Source organism: Ovis canadensis, chromosome 1, assembly GCF_042477335.2.
Source record: "Ovis canadensis isolate MfBH-ARS-UI-01 breed Bighorn chromosome 1, ARS-UI_OviCan_v2, whole genome shotgun sequence".
In the NCBI taxonomy this organism is placed as follows: Eukaryota; Metazoa; Chordata; class Mammalia; order Artiodactyla; family Bovidae; genus Ovis; species Ovis canadensis.
In genome coordinates, this window is record NC_091245.1 from 114,673,248 (window position 1) to 114,691,644 (window position 18,397).

Sequence of the window (18,397 nt, forward strand, 5' to 3'; positions counted from 1 at the left end):
CGTGTGGTGTGACTGCAAGTGGGAGGTGTTAGTGAGTGTGGGATGACTGTGTGCATGCTCGTGTGGGCTGTGTGAGATGCGTGTGTGTGGTGAGTCATGTGTATGCACGTGCCACATGTGTGTGAGCATGTGTGCACTGATGTGTGTGAAGGTGTGTGGTGAGTCCATGCACACGTACCCGCTGCCTAATGGCGTGAAGGAGGCATGGATAGCGTGACTATGTTGGGTGTCCTCATGTCAGCGCCTTCATGTGCAGAATGCTACTCCCTGGTTAGGAAACCTCGTCCAGAGCTAGAAAGCCGCTTCTCTCTCTGTACCCCCGACTGGTTTGGGGTTCTCAGTGCTGCCCCTTTCTTAGAAAGGAGGGGGCAGGGATCCATTTCGGCATCTGCGTTCAGACTGATTGCCAGTTCCTGACTGTTCAGAGTTCAGGGCAGGAGCCGCCAGGCATGCAGCGCTCGGGAGGGGGAGTGTGGAGACTGCCCCCAGCTGCGGGGGGGTGGCTTTGATCTTGGGCTGTCACAAACCTGGCCTCATGTCATTCCTGGCTGTGTGGGTCACTGACATGCTGGCAAACCATGGAGTCGCAGAGCTCAGAGGGGAGCTATGCCAGCCATGGTTGAAGCTGGCAGTACACTTAGATCCTCAGGTCGAGGGGCCTTTGTTTACCTGCGATGGTGAGGCCGTCCATGTGGGGCCCAGATTTCCTACGGGGGCAGGGAATCACTGTCTCCAGTGTATTACCACACACTGTGGATCAATACGAGGGGAAATCCTTTCCCAGTATTTAGTTTTCAAAACCCTTTTCACTGGGACCAGCCTCGCTCCAAATTTTAGGAAGAACCTTCTGTTCTTGTAACCACAGGAAGTATGTTTCTTGCAGATGATTGTCCTGCACTTCTATTTATGTGGTCCTTGGTTGCATAGACTTTTAAATTATCTTGGGGCTATTAATTTCTGGGATATCCTCTGGGCTGTTTTATATGTGCTTTTAAAAAGGAAAAGGCAAATCCCAGTGGGTCAGTATGGAATAGGGTGGGGCTGTCCTCTTCTCTTGTTTCATCCTACTGAGTAATGATATCTAGAAATTATCTATAATTTTGATCCAGTAGTCCCACTTGTAGGAATCTAGCCTGAAGGGCTACCTGGATGAGCTCAGCAGTGTGCAGATAAGGGGGTTTGTGGAAGCAGTTTTCTAAGAGTGCCCTGGGGAAGTGTCCACCAGTAGCGGAGTGGTCATAAGTAATGGATAGACTTGTATCCATTGGTGGAGAAAGATATCCAAGTTATCTTTAAAGTTAAAAAATCAAGTTGCAGAACAATGTGAGTAGTATTAACCTTTTCACATAACAGAAATTCCTCGGCATGTCTATGAATTTGTCTGTCCATTAATATACAAAAGAGAGATGTACTTGAAACCATTGACAGTACTCTGCATATATCTGCATTATTTGAGCCATGTGTAGCAAAAAATTATATACGATATTAAACAACCTGTATGTCATTTGGTTTAATCAGGTTAGATTTTTAAATGCATAACTAGTCCATTCCTTTTCTCTATTCAGGAAATTACTCAAATGTCTGAGGTCTCTGTAACATCCAGGGCAAACTCAGTGAAGTTTCATTAATTAAAAAATAAGTAGATATTATTCTTCTTTATTCCTTTAGATTGCTTTAATGCATGAAGACCAGATTTCTGTAAGAGATTATACCTTATCCCACTTTATCTTTACTGAAATCCCATTTTACAGATGATGAAACTGAGACAAAGGCAAACTAGCTTGCCACAAAGGTGGTGGGAGAGTCTTCATACCCAACCCTTTCTGTTTCAGAAGCCCGCTTGTTTAAAACACAGTCCTTGCCTGCCTCTCTGATTAAAAACAAGATGAGAAAAGGAAGCAGTTTCTCGTTTCGCTTTCTATAAAGTTAGAAGAAGTCAGGAAACATCCTTTTGGCACTTAATTTCCTTATGTGTAGAATGGGAAGATGAACTTGATGACCTCTAGAAATCCTTCCAGCCCTAATTTTCGGTGATTAGGGACTCTTGCCATCCCTCTTCTCAGAGAGTGTTTGCTTCTCTCCCCACAGTACGTTGGAAGTCTGGACGTACCGAGGCCCAACAGCAGAGTGGAGATTGTGGCTGCCATGCGCCGGATCCGGGTGAGTCGCTGGAGATGGGGCTGTGTGGGCCTGGAACCCAGGCATCCTACCTGCTTGCCCTTTTAGAAAGTGCTCAGGGTGCCAGAATGGATGGCTGCACTCTGTGCAAGACACCTATACTGTCCAGGGGAGCTATTCTGAGTTAGGTGGTTGATGTTGCTTAAAGGCCAAGGTTAAAATGGACATACGATGGCTGGAGGGCTATCACCCTCTCTGTCTTGTGAACTACCGCTTCTCAAACTGAGATGCATGTTACCCCTGAGGATGTGGATTCTGCCAGGGAGTGAGAGGGAGACTGGTGAACTTATTCAGCTTTTAGTGAAAAGGTTTAGTAATTAGCTGATACTTGGCTCAAAGCACTTCTTAAAAAGTAAAGCATTTTTGTGGTGCATAAAGAAAATTTATGTAAATTTTTAAGAACAAATGTGGGATTTCAACAGAATTTCCTTGGTCAGTTGCTTTAGGCTCTGGACATGTGTGTGCATTCTCTTCTGCTATTTCAGATATTCTAAAAGAGTTTGGTCAACTTTCCAATCTATTGCTTTAGGACCAGAGTCTGTGGTACACGGATCAGAGATGGAATAATTTGTCTTCTGACCACTGTGAAGGAATTTCCCCATGTACTCTGTCGTGAAACAGAAGAGATTAGATTTGTGCAGTTTGAGGGGGTATCTGGGATTGGGCAAATGAATTGGAATGATTTTTTGGAGAGAATTGGTATTGGAGGTGGCTGGATTGGTCATCCTGAATGCAGCCTGGTTTGAGCTCTTTGTCTTCTAGAAGAATCTACTCACTTCAGTGGAAAACATATAGATGTTGGGAGCCTCATTTTGCTTTTGTCAGTTTTTGTCAGTTTTTGTCAGTTTTTTTTAGTTAGTTCATCTGAACAACAGAAACCTCAATTCATTGTGTTTTCTCTAAGCAGTTCATTAGCCTACTTATTTTAGGCTGTTCACTGCTTTGACCCTCCCAGTTCTTTAGCATTTTTTATTGTTAAGTTGAATTTGTTGAAAGTATTTTTAAATACATCAATACTGTTTTTCTTGGACGCAGGAATGAGTCACTTTCATATGAATTCATTTAATGTTCACAACAAACTGTCAAATGGGATCATGTTACCTTCATTATCTGGATTAAACTGAGGCTCAGAGAGTCACAGAGGTCTTGAAGTGGTGGGCGTGCAGCCTGCATGCAGCTCTCCACTTGCTTTCATGAGAACATGCCTTTGACTTCAGGCTTGGCAGTCAGTATTCCCAGACCTCTTCTCTTCTTCACCTTCCCACTCAGGCAGAGACCGCTGAGGCCTGGCTGGGTGTATCTGGGGTGTCATCCTTTTGTGGATGGGTTATTGCTCTCACCACAGTTGTGACCTTGGGGTTTCAACCGAAAGAGTCCCTTTTTTCTTCATACTCGACTAGGACACAGTGACTATGTTGTTTCTACTATTACTATCATTATTAGAGTAATTAATAATAATAGTAGCTATCAGAATAGTAGCTACTATACAGCACTTACTGTGTGACAGATGCTTTACTAGGCCTTGTAATATGGAAATAATGTTATTTATTATTTGTAGCTACTCTAGATGAAGTGAGAGTATTGTTTTTATATTTTGTAGATGAGGACATGGAAGTCTGGGGCATTAAATAATTGATTCTAGATCAAGTTGGTGTCAGTAGTTTGATGGGCATCCATGCCCAGAACTGCGCTGCTCCCTGGTTTGGGTGATGACTCCCGCTGGAGAACTGAAAGGCCGGGACTTGGAACTTCCCCAGTGAGGGAGTCAGTGGCAGGAATCCAACTTTGTAGAAGGAACGGAGGTACCGGCAAACAGCATCTCGAAGCAGAGGTGGGCCGTGGTGGCTGGTGGCGCTGGCCGTGCACGGGACCTGGAGCCCTTGGGGCTGGAGTGTGGCCCCTGTCTCCTCTCCCTCAGCACCTGTCAGCCCAGCAGGCCATGTGCCAGCAGCTCTCTTCCCTATGACCTGCTTCCAGTACTTAATGAGTAGCTCATTAAATTAGAGGGAGGAATTAATTGGCCAGAAAGCTGTTTGGTCTGGCTGTCCGGTCACTTGTTTAGTCTGGCCACCAATGAGAACTCTGGGTGTGTGTTTTACCGTGAACCCCCCAATTCACCGCTAGGTCCGGGGTGCTATTTTCTTTTCTTTCCTCCCTTTTAGAAGCTGTTTTGGCTGTAATTACACTTGTCAAGAACCAGAGCATGTGATTTCTGTGTTCAGGACTGTTCCTGACTTTGTTCTTTTCTGTTGAATGGTGCCAGGCTAACGTTGGGCAGGATGCTGCAGAGTTTGGTTCCTGGATGCTCTTGTGGACTCACAGGTGCAGGCCTCCAGCTTGGTCCCAAGCAGCGGCTCGTCCTCAGAGGAAAGCAGTTACTCTAAGGACCTTGGAGCCTTACGTCTGTGAAATGAGTTGTGCCATGCCAGGCCCTTTAGATGCCAGTCTTCTGGACAGGACAGTGGATGAAGCAATGCAGATTGTCTGCATTTCCCAGACAGGGAAGCACTCAGTGAAGGGCTTGTCCTGAGGAGACCAGACTCGCCTTCCGAGCTGGGACTTCTGCGGCATTTGGAGTCCTGTTCCTGCCCCCGGGTCACACCTGCAGCGCCGACTCCAAGCTGATTAGGTGGACCGTTGATTTGGCTGATGCTTTTCCTTTTTCCCCGTTTCTCAAGGTACTCTCTCCATATAGCTTTTTTTTTAAAATTTATGTTATCTGTCCTCGGCATCTTTTTCTTTTTCATGTGCTTGCAAAGATATTTTTTTAATGGAGATTAAAAACACATGACATGTTAACCATTTAAAAGTGTATAATTCAATAGTGTTAAGTATATTTACACTGTGTAACAGGTCACTCTGAAATTTTTGTGAAACTGAGACTCTGTACCCATTAAACACTGATTCTCCCTGCCTCTTCCCACAGCCCTTGGCCACCACCTTTATATTTTCTGTGCGTATAATCTGACTGTTCAGATACCTCATATATATGGAATCACACTGTATTTACCATCTGGCCTGGCTTATTTTACCTGGAATAATGTTCATAATGTTCATCCATGTTGTAGCACATGACATTTCCTTCCTTTTTTGGCTGCACAGTATTCAGTTGTGCCCAACTCTTTGCGACCCCATGGACTGCAACCTGCCAGGCTCCTCTGTCCATGGGATATTCCAGGCAAGGATGCTGGAGTGGGTTGCCATTTCCTTCTCCAGGGGATCTTCTGAAACCAGGGATTAAACTCAGATCTCTTGCACTACAGGCTGATTCTTTACTGACTGAGCTACCAGGGTTGTATACAGTTGAACGTGTATAGCACATTTTCTTTATCCGTTTATCCATTGTATGCTTGGGCTTCTTCTGACTTTTGGCTGTAGTGGCTAGTGTGAATAATGCTTCAGTGAACTTGAATATGCAAATTTTTCTTTGAGATCCTGTTTTGAATTCCTCTGATGTATATTCAGAAGTGGGATTACTGGGTTATATGGTAATTCTTTTTTAAAACTTTCTGAGGCTTCTCTGTACTGTGTTCCATAATGGTTGCATCATTTTTGACCCCCGCAGTATAATTCTTTTTTTCCTCAGTAACATGTGTATCCGGAGAAGGCAATGGCACCCCACTCCAGTACGCTTGCCTGAAAAATCTCATGGACGGAGGAACCTGGTGGGCTGTAAACCATGGGGTCGTTAAGAGTCGGACATGACTGAGCGAATTCACTTTCACTTTTCACTTTCATGTGTTGGAGAAGGAAATGGCAACCCACTCCAGTGTTCTTGCCTGGAGAATCCCAGGGACAGGGGAGCCTGGTGGGCTGCCATCTATGGGGTCGCACAGAGTCGGACATGACTGAAGCAACTTAGCAGCAACATGTGTATCTGATTGGATACTGGCTTTTAAAATAGATGAATTTTCTTTTTTCCAGTAAGGATTTGTTGGGATGGGGGCCATTAAGCACTTGGAGTGTTTATGGGTGGTTTCGGGGAGCAGAGCGTGGTTTCATAATGGATTGCCAGGCTGCTTGCTGTCACAGGGACCCCCTGGCTGAACTACCCTATGCCAGAGTGTGGGAGTTCCTTGTACTGTTTTTCTGAGGGCAAGATCTGGGGTTGTGAATGGTTGTAAATGCAGCCTTCGCACAGGCGGCATGGTGTGAGTTAGCACATAAATGGATGAATTCATCAGCATTTCTCAGAAGGCCTCCCCTGAATCGAGCACCTTCACCTTCTGCTTCTCTAACATTCCAGGCAGAGCCACTTCTGGCCCTGCCAGGCCCTGCCCTGGTCACCCAGGGCCCCTCTGCTTGGATGCACAGCTGTTGGCCAGGCTCTGGTGACCAGCGTGGTGTGCTCCCGGTTCTCATGTGTGGGGCCCACTTGGAGTGGAGACCACACAGGTGAGGGCCTAGGACCTGGGAGACAGTGGAGGAAGAAGTAAGGGGCAGGAGAGCCAGCCCTGCCCGGCTGGGGGTGGAGGGGGGGGTGGTCAGCGCTTCCTCTTGCTCTGTGGCTAATAGCGATTATTCGTGTGTATTTGTACCTTGTACACTTACAACTTTTAACCTTCTTTCGCATATGTTATATCATTTGGGGCTTCCCTGGTGGCTCAGATGGTGAAACGTCTGCGTGCAGTGCAGGAGACCTGGGTCAGGAAGATCCGTCTTCCTGGAGAAGGGAATAATCTTGTTACTGCTGTTCGATGAAAGGCAGAAAGATGGGACAGGGAGGAAGGAAGAAAGGGGACCCTTGGCACAGGCACATGCTGTGCTGATGATTCAGTATTCTGTTGGGTGCTGCTATTCAGCAGTGGGCAAACTAGACACATGAATGTATTATTAGTAAAAGGGTCAGAGGCTAAGCAAGTGTGTAACTGGGAGGTGTTACCCAACTTGGGGGAGACAGGAAGGGCCCTGGGTTACTGAGGGTTGGAATCAATGGTCAGTAGATACTGCAGCCAAATGACCCCAGAGATGAGGCTACTGTGGCTCAGGGAGGACTTGCATCTCCTGAGGGGAGTGGCCACATCACACTGTACTGTCTTTGAACCTCGGCTTCCTGGCTTAATGCCTGACCATTAGAACACAGTAGTGTTTTGTGAATGAATGAGTAACTTAAATGTTTTCCTCAATAAAATGTACTTGATTAAACTCAGTCTATTGTGTACTTCAAATACACAGAATCATAACACACCATTCATTGTTTGATGTGACTGTAATTGCAGTTTATCAGTTTGTCCATCAGATTTTACAGAGGCCCAAGGTCACACAGGAGGAAGACCCAGATCTTCTGATGCCTAGCCCAGTATGCTTTCCACTGCAGTGTGAGGCCAGTAGAAATTCACTGCACATTTTTTGGTTCCTTGTTTTCTTTGGACGGCTTCTAGGAATTTCCATTGATTAATTGGGAGTTGGGATGGATTTGGGGACACTTTGACTGTCAAACTGAGTTGGAATGAACTGCAGCTGTGGGTAGCAGCAGTTGTTTTTTTTTTTTTTAATTGGAGGATAATTATGGTATTGTGATGGTTCTCGCCATACATCAACATGAATCAGCCGTGGGCATGCATGTGTCCCCTCCCTCCCTGGACACCTTGCCACCTCCCTCCCCACCCCATCCCTCCAGGCTGCCGCAGACCACCGACTGTGGGTGCCCGGTGTCACACGTCAAACCCCCACTGGCTCTCACTTTATGTACGGCGATGTGTAGGTTTTAGTGCTGTTCTCTCAAGTCATCCCACCCTCTTCTCCCACTGAGTCCGAAGTCTGCTCTTTACGTCTGCGTCTCCCTTTTGCACCTGCTTTTTGCTTGTTTCCTTTTTCAGGATTTAGCATGTTCCCCAAGGTTGAGACCCTTGACACATAAAGACCGTGGTCTGTTCCCTTGTTTGTCGTACTCGTAAGAAACCTTCAGTTTCTGTTATTTTCTGTACTAGTTTACTGTGCTACTGAAACAAATCAACGCTGTCTGACTGGTTTAAAACAAGGCAAGCTTATTATCTTACAGTTCTAGAGGTCAGAAGTGAGTCTTATGGGACTAAAATAAAATTGCGTCAGCAGGGCTGTGTTCCTTATGGAGGGTCCAGGAAAGACTCTGTTCCTTGTCTCTTTCAGCTTCTCAAGGCCACCTGTACTGCTTGGCTTGTGGCCTCGCACTCTAAACTCTCCTTCCATCACCATGTCCCCTTCTTTGACTGTGACCCTCTTACCTCCTTCTTATAAAGATCCTTTTGATGACATTGGGTCTAAATGGAGAATTCAGGATAATCGTCCCATCTCACAGTTCTTAAATGACTTCTTCAAAGTCCTTTTGCCATGTAGCATAGCACAGTCACAGGTTCCAGGCATTGGGATACGGACACCTTTGGAGGCCCGTCATTCCACCCACCACACCTGACTTGCCTATTGTCTACCAGATAGGATACGCTAAGTGATGGAGGCCAGACCAAACCAGTAAGCCCTCTAATTTCAGATCACGTACTTTACCCACTGCCTCATACTGGGTTGACCACGTGTTCTCCTCTGATCTCAGTGATGACCCAGGTAGGGAGGAAGCTTAGAGATATTCCCCGGAAGCACTGGATGATTATCCTGCTCTTTATCTGCTCAGTTGTTCAGTCGTGTTTGACTCTTTGTGATTCCGTGGACTGTAGCCCACCAGGCTCCTCTGTCCATGGGATTCTCCAGGCAAGAGTACTGGAGTGGGTTGCCATGTCCTTCTCCAGGGGATCTTCCTGACCCAGGGATTGAACCTGCATCTCCTGCATTAGAGGGATTCTTTACCTCTATGCCACTTGGGAAGCCCTGCTCTTTGTCTACCAAGGATCCAGAGGTCTGAGAAGATGCCAGCTGGACAAAGACAACAATAGAAGAGGGGCTATGACTTAAAAAAAATTGCACAACTTAGAACGATTCACAAAGTTCAGAGAAGTTCTGTGAGTCCACAGTTGGTCTGATACAGTGCGGTCACTTGCTTGGAGGTTACTGGTTGAAAGTTGAAGAGTGGCTGGTAATATTGAAATCAGGCTACTGACTTTGCACCATTGGGTCTGCTGTGTGAATAGGTGAATCTGGTGGCCAAATATTTAGTATGGTTTTCAAGGCCTTTGTTCGTGAATATTAATACTATTTCCTATCATTGCACTTTTTAGATTCCTCAGGAAGGCAGCACTGTGTTGTCAAAAGAGCTCTCAGTGAAGAATGAGAGTTGAGCTTGCAGCCCCTTGACTTGATGTGTAAACTTGGTGAGGTATTGACTGCCATTAATTTCAGTTTCCTTGTTTATAAAGGGGAAAGGATGATACTTGTTGTTTTCCCTGGTGCTATTGTTGAGTCTGGGATAATGCATGAAAAACTACTTTATAAACCAAAAGGGATTATTTATACTCATCAGTGTCATTTTTACACCTTCTTCTGGGTTTCAAAGCATTTCATATAGATAAATACCCTGAGATACTGAGCTGCTTCATCTAGCTTCTTTTAATCGCCAGCATCTTTTTCCTGATTTCGGTGGCAAGCCTTGCTCCTCGGGGAGGCTCCCCCGACTAGATCATTTTGTCCTCTCACATGGTGTCATGGCACCACACCTCTCTCTTTTGTAGCACTTATAACAACTATATTCCCAGAGTCTGGCAGGATGCCAGCCTTTGCTCAGTAGACTTTTGTTGAGTGACTGAGAAAATTAATCTTAGATGATAGCCATGTGAGCAAAAAAGCAGTGAAACCCAGTGAGGCTCTGCTGAGGGGCTGGGGTGCCAGGGAGGGGGGAAGCTGCAGTGCAGTCAGACCTGCCCTGCTTTGTCACTTGCCAGGGACGCTGGTGTGTGGAGAGCCAGGCTGGGCTCCAGAGGGGCAGCTGGTGTTCTGTCACTGCCTCCCCTTGGGGACCTGTTGTAGCTGCTGGAAGGGCAGCCTCAGGTGGGGAAGGGTAGAGGCATCTTTCTGGACCTTCAGGGCTGGAGAGAAGGTGGCTGTCTTTGCAGCCACAGACCAGACTTATGCCTGTTAAAAGCCCAGGGGACTGAGCTCCGCAGAACTGGGGTGCAGCCTCCCAGAGGCTGCCTGGCCTGGCTCTGCAGGGTGTGTGCCTGCAGCTGGATGCACTCAGGTGGGTGCTCCCCATCGTGGCTCCTCCGCATGTGGGCTTGGTGAACACTCGGCCGCCCTGGAGATAGCTTTCACAGTAGTCCAGCATGGGATCAGTTTGCTGTTGAACAGGGACTTGATCTCTCAAGAGGGACTGCTCAGGAGTGGTGTGGTCAGTGGCCTGGAACAGAATGGGTAGGTGACCAGGACATGGCCAAGCCCTCCCCGCTCCCGCAACTCCCTTCCAGTGGTGCCACCTCTTCCGGAAATTTCTCTCAAGAGACCAATAGACGTAAAATGGCCCTGGACGTTCTTGGGAGAAGATCCAGGGACTGGGGGACACGGGGACTTTATGGAACAGTGGCTGGAGTGGCGAGTGCCTTATAGCTGCGCGTTTCCCTCCCCACGTGCATTCAGCCCCTGCATGTGGCCGCCTCATACATTTGCGGCCTCCTCATACATTTGTGGCCTCCTCATACATTCAGCCACGAAATCCACGCTTTACCCTCTTCTGGAAGCCTTTGTCCAGGAAACATTTTGTTTGTTTGCTTAACTCTCCCCCTCAGCAGCTACCCTCAACATCATTTTCTCTCTTGCCATTAATTGTTGTCCTTTTCTTTCCAAATTCGGAGTTGGCAAGGTTACCTTTGAGCAGCTTAGATTGTAACGCAGGCCTCCCTCTCATTACTTTAGCATGGCCCTGTTAATTTCCTATTGCTACTGTAATAAATTACTACTAACGTAGTGGCTTAAAACAAAGCAAGCCTATTATCTTACACTTCTGGCGGTCAAAAGTCTGAAGGGAGGCTAAAATCCAGTTGGTAGGGCTGCTTTCCTTCTGAGGCTCTAGGGAGAATCTGTGCCCTTGCTTTTCTGGCGTCTAGATGCTGCCTGAATTCCTTAGTCCTTGGCTTGTTTCCATCTTCAAAGCCAGCAATCACATCTGACCTCCGACGCTGCTGCCTCCCCCTAACACGTGTAAGACCTTGGTCCGAACGTTGACTCTTCTTCCCCCTCCTGATGATCCAGGATGACCTCCCTGTCGTGGGGTTCTTAATTTAACCACAGCTGCAGAGTCCCCTTAGCCATGTAAGGTAACATAGTCACAGGTTTTGGAGGTTAGGTTGTGCACATCATGGTGGTAGTGGAGCAGGGACCGGTGGTCTGGTGGTGACATTATTCTGAATATTAGACTTGTAGCAGGGATTGGAAAGATTCCCCCCCTTTACTGGGGCACTCTAGTATTGGGGTCATAAGTACTAAGTTCATATCCTTTTCCTTCTGTTGACTAGCTGAATGATTTTGGACATGTTTCTTACGCTGCTAGTCTTTAATCAGTAAAGTTGGGATATCTTCAGTTCAGTCGCTCAGCTGTGTCCGACTTTTTGCGACCCATGGACCGCAGCATGCCAGGCCTCCCTGTCCATCACCAACTCCCAGAGTTTACCTAAACTCATGTCCATTGAGTCGGTGATGCCATCCAACCATCTCATCTTCTGTCATCCCCCTCTCCTCCTGCCCTCAATCTTTCCCAGCATCAGGGTCTTTTCAAATGAGTCAGCTCTTCGCATCACGTGGCCAAAATATTGGAGTTTCAGCTTCAGCATCAGTCCTTCCAATGAATATTCAGGACTGATTTCCTTTAGGATGGACTGGTTGGATCTCCTTGTAGTCCAGAGGACTCTCAAGAGTCTTCTCCAACACCACAGTTCAAAAGCATCAATTCTTTGGTGCTCAGCTTTCTTTATAGTCCAACTCTCACATCCATACATGACTCCTGGAAAAACCATAGTCTTGACTAGACAGACCTTTGATGACAAAGTAATGCCTCTGCTTTTGAATATGCTGTTTAGGTTGGTCATAACTTTTCTTCCAAGGAGTAAGCATCTTTTAATTTCATGGCTGCAGTCACCATCTGCAGTGATTTTGGAGCCCCCCCCAAAATAAAGTCAGCCACTGTTTCCATTGATTCCCCATCTATTTGCCATGAAGTGATGGGACTGAGCTTAGTTTTCTGAATGTTGAGCTTTAAGCCAACTTTTTCACTCTCCTCTTTGACTTTCATCAAGAGGTTCTTTAGTTCTTCTTCACTTTCTGCCATAAGGGTGGTGTCATCTGCATATCTGAGGTTATTAATATTTCTCCTGGCAATCTTGATTCCAGCTTGTGCTTCCTCCAGCCCAGCGTTTCTCATGATGTACTCTGCATATAAGTTAAATAAGCAGGGTGACAATATACAGCCTTGATATACTCCCTTTCCTATTTGGAACCAGTCTGTTCCATGTCTAGTTCTAACTGTTGTTTCCTGACTTGCATACAGGTTTCTCAAGAGGCAAGTCAGGTGGTCTGGTATTCCCGTCTCTTTCAGAATTTTCCACAGTTTGTTGTGATCCACACAGTCAAAGGCTTTAGCATAGTGAGTAAAGCAGAAGTAGACATCTCGGCAGATATATTTTTCAGTTTTATGTGAGTGCGTGCAAAGCACTGAGCAGAGTGCTTAGCACATGGATCACTGCAGATGGTGACTGCAGCCATGAAATTAAAACATAAATAATAATCCCCTTCTCTCCTTTCTAATTAATGTGTATTGGGCAGGGCAGTGGGCTCAGAAAACCATCCAAGTTGGCTGTCAGACACACTTAAGCACCCGGTAAATGTTAGCTATTAAAGGCATCAGCTTTGTGTGCCAATTACTTTTTTCCCTTAGTTTGTGGGTAACTGTTTCTCAAAATGGGTTCTGTGGCTCTTGTGCAATTTAAGGATGTTAGTTTCCAGGGTCTGAGTTCTTTATAAGAATTTTAAAATTTCGTGTTGTCATTTGAGCCAATAACAAAGTAAAATAAGCCTATTGCAGTCATTTGGAAGGGCCATATTATACCTGAATGCTGCCAACTGATTTTTTTCGTCTACAGTTTTGCTTGTTTTCTTGTGTTGGCACCAGAAAGTTCTTTTGTAATCGTGCAGTGAAGAAAAGTTTACCATATATCTGTAGGGAATTCCCATAAAGCGAAGGACCATACCTTGTGGAAGTGCGATTTTGCAGTGGTGGGAACAGAGTAGCAGAAAAATGGCGCCAGCTCACGGGGCGCAGGACTGCAGGTGAGGCTGCGATGCGACCATGCTCCCCGGGGTGGCTTCTTGAGTTGCTCCCGGCTAGTGTGACTGCCGTTTGTTCTTATTAGTTCCAGTATCTCTTCTGATTTGTTGGGTCCTGTGCTGTGCTGGTTGTCAAAATACTATCACCCAAGTGTGTGTCTGCTGGACTCAGTGGAACTTGGATGAGGTACTCACAATATATTCCTGTTGTGAGAAAGGATGGAGTTTTAGTTAAATAACAAAATCTTCTCTGACATGAACATTTTTACTCTGAATTTGTTTGTTGTATAATTTGTGTTTAATTTATAAATTTGTAAAAAGACCTGTATGTATAAATAGTTAATATCCAATTTTATGTCTTACATATTTAAACAATTATGTATGATTTGCCAAGAGTTTTTTGGTAACAGCTTTACTGAGGCATAACTCGTATATACTGCAACTCATCCATTTTAAGCATATAATTCAGTGGTTTTTAGTATTGTGCAACCATCACCATGATCAATTTGAGAACATTTTTATCACCCCACAAAGAGACTTTGTACTTCTTAGCCATCACCTTCGAATCAGCCCCAATCGCCCCCATGCAGCCCCAGGCAACCTCTCGTCTACTTTCCGTCTCTATGGTCTGTCTGTTCTGGAGGTTTCATGTAAACGGCAGTCGTGTGATCTGTGGTCTTTTGCATATAGTTTCTGTCACTTAGCATAATGTTTTTGAGGCTTATCTGTAGTATGACATGTATCAGCATTTCACTTCTTTTTATTACTGAATGATATCCCATAGTATGAATATACCAGCTTCCCTTGTGGCTCAGATGGTAAAGAATCTGCCTGCAATGCGGGAGACCTGGGTTCAGTCCCTGGGTTGGGAAGATCCCCTGGAGAAGGGAAAGACTACCCACTCCAGTATTCTGGCCTGGAGAGTTCCATGGACTGTATAGTCCATGGCGTCGCGAAGAGTCGGACACAACTGAGCGACTTTCATTTCACTTCACTTCATTTATTCATTCAAATCCTGAGCATTTGCAAATTTTTTTTTTTCTTAAAAAGGGGCCTATACTTTATTAAATTTTAGAAAGCATTTGATGTGGATTGAGGAGTATGTTACAGTCGTCTTCTTAGCCAAAGGAAACAAATCGTTGCTTTCTTCGGTAATCTTGGCCAAGGCATTCTCGCCAATATAAAGAATAGTGTACTGACACAGAACTTATTTTTTTCCTCCAGTCATTAAAAAGTATGATGAACATTGGGTACATATATCTCTTTGAATTAGTGCTTTCTTTTACTTTGGATAAATATTCAGTGGAATTGATGAATCATGTGCTAGTTCTGTTTTTAATTTTTTTGAGGAACCTCCCTACTTTTTTCATAATGGCTGTACCAATTTACATTCCCACCAACAGTGTGCTAGAGTTCCCTTTTCTCTACATTCTCACAGCATTATTTACAATATCCAAGATATGGAAGTAGCCTCAGTGCCCACCAACTGATGAATGGTTAAATGTGGTTTATATACTTTGCAATAGAATATTATTCAGCCACAAAAATGAATGAAATCTTGCCACTTGTGACAGCCTGGAAGGACCTGAAGGGTATTATACTAAATGAAATAAATCAGAGAAAAGCAAATATTATATGCTTTCACTTATACATGGAATCTAAAAACAAAACAAACATATATCACAAAACAGAAACAGACTCACAGATACAGAGAACAAGTTAATCTTTGCTAGAGGGGAAGGGGATGGAAATGGTGGCGGGGATTAAGAGGCACAAACTACTGGGTATGTATTAGATTGATACAAAAGTAATTGTGGTTTTGGACCATGAATTTTTGATCATAACTGGGCTCAAACACATGTTTATTAATCAAAGCAGGAACCATTACAGTCAACAGATTTTTGCCAACAAGAAATGTTTGTTTTTTTCTGTAGCTTAAAAATATTTGCTTTGGGATTTGATAAACTCTTGGAAAGCATTTTCTGCCTTCTGCTGGTCAAGGAAGCTTTTTTTCTGCAAAAAGTTGCTGAGATGCTTGAAGAAGTGGTAGTCAGTTGGCCAGAGGCCAGGTGAATATGGCAGATGAAGCAAAACTTTGTAGCCCAATTTGTTCAACTTTTGATGTGTTGGTTGTGTGATATGAAGTTGAGCGTTGTCATGGAGAAGAATTGGTCCCATTCTGTTGACCAGTGTCAGCTGCAGGCATTGAAATTTTTGGTGCCTCTCATTGATTTGCTGAGCATACTTCTCAGATGGAATGGTGTTATTAGGACTCAGAAAGCTGTAGTGAATTAGGCAGCAGACCACCAAACAGTGGCCAGGAGCTTTTCTTGGTGCAAGGTTAGCTTTGGGAAGTGCTTTGGAGCTTTTTCTCACTGCACTAGTCGTTGCCAGTTGTCGTATAAAATCCGCTTTTTGTTGCGTGTCATGATCCAGTTGAAAAATGGTTCATTGTTGTGTAAAATAACGGAAGAGGACACTTCAAAACAGTGATTTTTTTTTCAGTTAGCTCATGAGACACCCACTTATCGAGCTTTTTCACCTTTCATATTTGCTTCAGATGCTGAATGACCGTAGAATGGCTGAAATTGAGTTCTTTGGTAACTTCTTGTGTAGTTGTGGGAGGATCAGCTTCAATGATCCTCTGAATTGGTCACTGTCAACTTTGACGGCTGGCCATTAGAGCGCCTCATCCTCAAGGGTCTTGTCTCCTTTACAAAACTGCTTGAACCACCACGGCACTGTACGTTCTTCAGCAGTTCCTGGGCCAGGTGCATTTCGATGTTGTGAGTTATCTCTGCTGCTTTATGACCCATTTTGAATTTGAATTAAAAAAAAAAACTCTTGAATTTGCTTTTTGTCTAACATCATTTCTATGGTCTAAAATAAGTATAAAATAAACAGCAAATGATAAGTGATTAGCCAAAAGCATAAAAATAGAAGTGCTCATTAAAATGATGTATAACATAACCATATTTATTTAAGAATGTATTCCAATATCAAATGGCAAAATTCAACAATGCAATACTGCAATTACTTTTGCACCAAACTAATAATATAGTAAGTCACAGGAATGTGATGTACAGAACAGAAAATACTATCAATAATATTATAAGAACTTTGGTATATAAAGGTAATAAATCACTAAAAAAAAAAAAATAGATTGACTTTCTTTTTTGAGCTCTGAACAGTTTACAAAACAAGGTTCCTGTCTGCACGGAGCTTATATTCTGGTAGCTACGATGAAGATAAATGACGAGACAATACAGGTAAATTGTTGGCAGAGAAATAAAGCAGAGCATGAGGATAGATAGTATCAGGAGGTAAGGGGTGACAGCTTATATGAACTGTTGGAAAAGGCCTCTAGTTTAGAGTGACGTTTGAATCTCTAGAGATGTGAGTGTGACCTAGAGAGGGAGCAAGCAAGCCATGTGAATATATGGAGGAGGCCTCTGGACAGAAGGAACAGTAAGTGCAAAGCCCATGGGGCAGAAATGGGCTTTGCAGGTTCAAGAAATAGCAAGCAGCACAGTGTGGCTGGAGACTCGAGTCCAGGTGGGAATGGTAGATTATTTCCAGGAGTTTATTCCTAGGAATCACATATCATGTGAATCTGGTTCCCTTATTACGTGCTGAATGCCTGACCACACATGAGAAAATGCATTTATTTTTTCCCCCAAGTCTGTAGCAGATTGAAAAGTCACTGTGTGAAGAGCTTTGGTTCTCCTCCTGAGGTGAACAAGTTCGGAACGATTTTAAAACAGGGACAGAGCTGCTGAATGCATTAATCTGTACATAGAGAAAGAGTTAGCAAGAATCAGTTGTTATCAAAGCTAACACATGCTTGCTTTTAAGGACGGTGACTTACTTTATTATAGCCATTTATGCTCGAGAGTAAGAAATAATGTAATTGAGCTTCCATGGGAACATTTGAATATTACCTAGCTCAGCCCAGTTTCTTGTGCTGACATGATGTTCGGGGGTCTTCTTGAAGCCAGTGATGTTTATCCATCGCATCAGGAGGAGATGAAGAGCCTAGTTCATATGGTAATCCTATTTTTAGTTTTCTGAGGAGCCTCTATACTGTTCTCCGTAGTAGCTGTACCAATCAAGAGTGTAGGAGGGCTCCTTTCCTCCACATCCTCTTTACCATGTTTTATTTGTAGACTTTTTAATGATGGCCATTCTGACTGGTATGAAGTGGTCCTCACTGTAGGTTTGATTTGCATTTCTCTAATAATTAGTGGTGTCAAGCATCTTTTCGTGTGCTTACTGGCCATCTGCTGTCTTCTGCCCATTTTTTTGATTGGGTTGTTTTTTTGATGTTGCATATATGAATTGTTTATATATTTTGGAATTTAAGCATCACTCTATAATCCAGCAACCCTATGCCTGGGAATATACCCAGACAAAAATGCACCTGTATTTTCATAGCAGCACTATTCTCTATTGCCAAAACTTGGAAACAACCTAAATGTTGATTGATAGATGAATGTATAAAGACGTGGTGCATATATACAATGGAGTGCTAACTCAGCCATAAAAAAAGAACAAAATAACGCCTTTTGCAGCAACATGAATGCAGCTAGAGACTGTCATGCTAAGTGAAGTAAGTCAGAAGAGAAAGACACATTTCATGATATCACTTATGTGTGGAGTCTAAAATATGGCACAAATGAACCTGTCTACAAAACAGAAACAGACTCATAGCCTTAGAGCTCAGACTCGTGGTTGCCAAGGGGAGGAGGCAGTGGACTGGGATGTAGGGTTGGTAGATGCAAACTATTACGTTTGTAATGAATAAACAACAAGGTCGTAATCTGTAGCACCAGGAAATGTAGTGAGGATACTGTGATGACCCATAATGGAAAAGAAGATAAAAAAAGAGTGTATATGTGTGTATGACTGAGTCACTTTACTGTACAGCAGCGATTGGCACAATATTGTAGATCAACTATATTTCAATAAAAAAAGTAAAAGACAATATCTCAACGAACAGAACCCTCCTTCATCACTGCTACATGCACCATCCCTGGGGACCTAT

At 44.2% G+C, this 18,397-nt stretch overlaps 1 protein-coding gene across 2 annotated transcripts in view; it reads left to right on the forward strand.

Moving 5' to 3' along the window:
* The window catches only part of LOC138417333 (carboxyl-terminal PDZ ligand of neuronal nitric oxide synthase protein), a 357,995-nt gene that overhangs the window by 89,478 nt on the left and 250,120 nt on the right, over positions 1–18,397 (forward strand). For both annotated transcript variants that reach the window (XM_069547209.1, XM_069547220.1), the window contains exon 2: positions 2,089–2,160. In XM_069547209.1, coding sequence (XP_069403310.1) covers positions 2,089–2,160 — 72 coding nt within the window. The remainder of the gene's footprint in view (positions 1–2,088; positions 2,161–18,397) is intronic.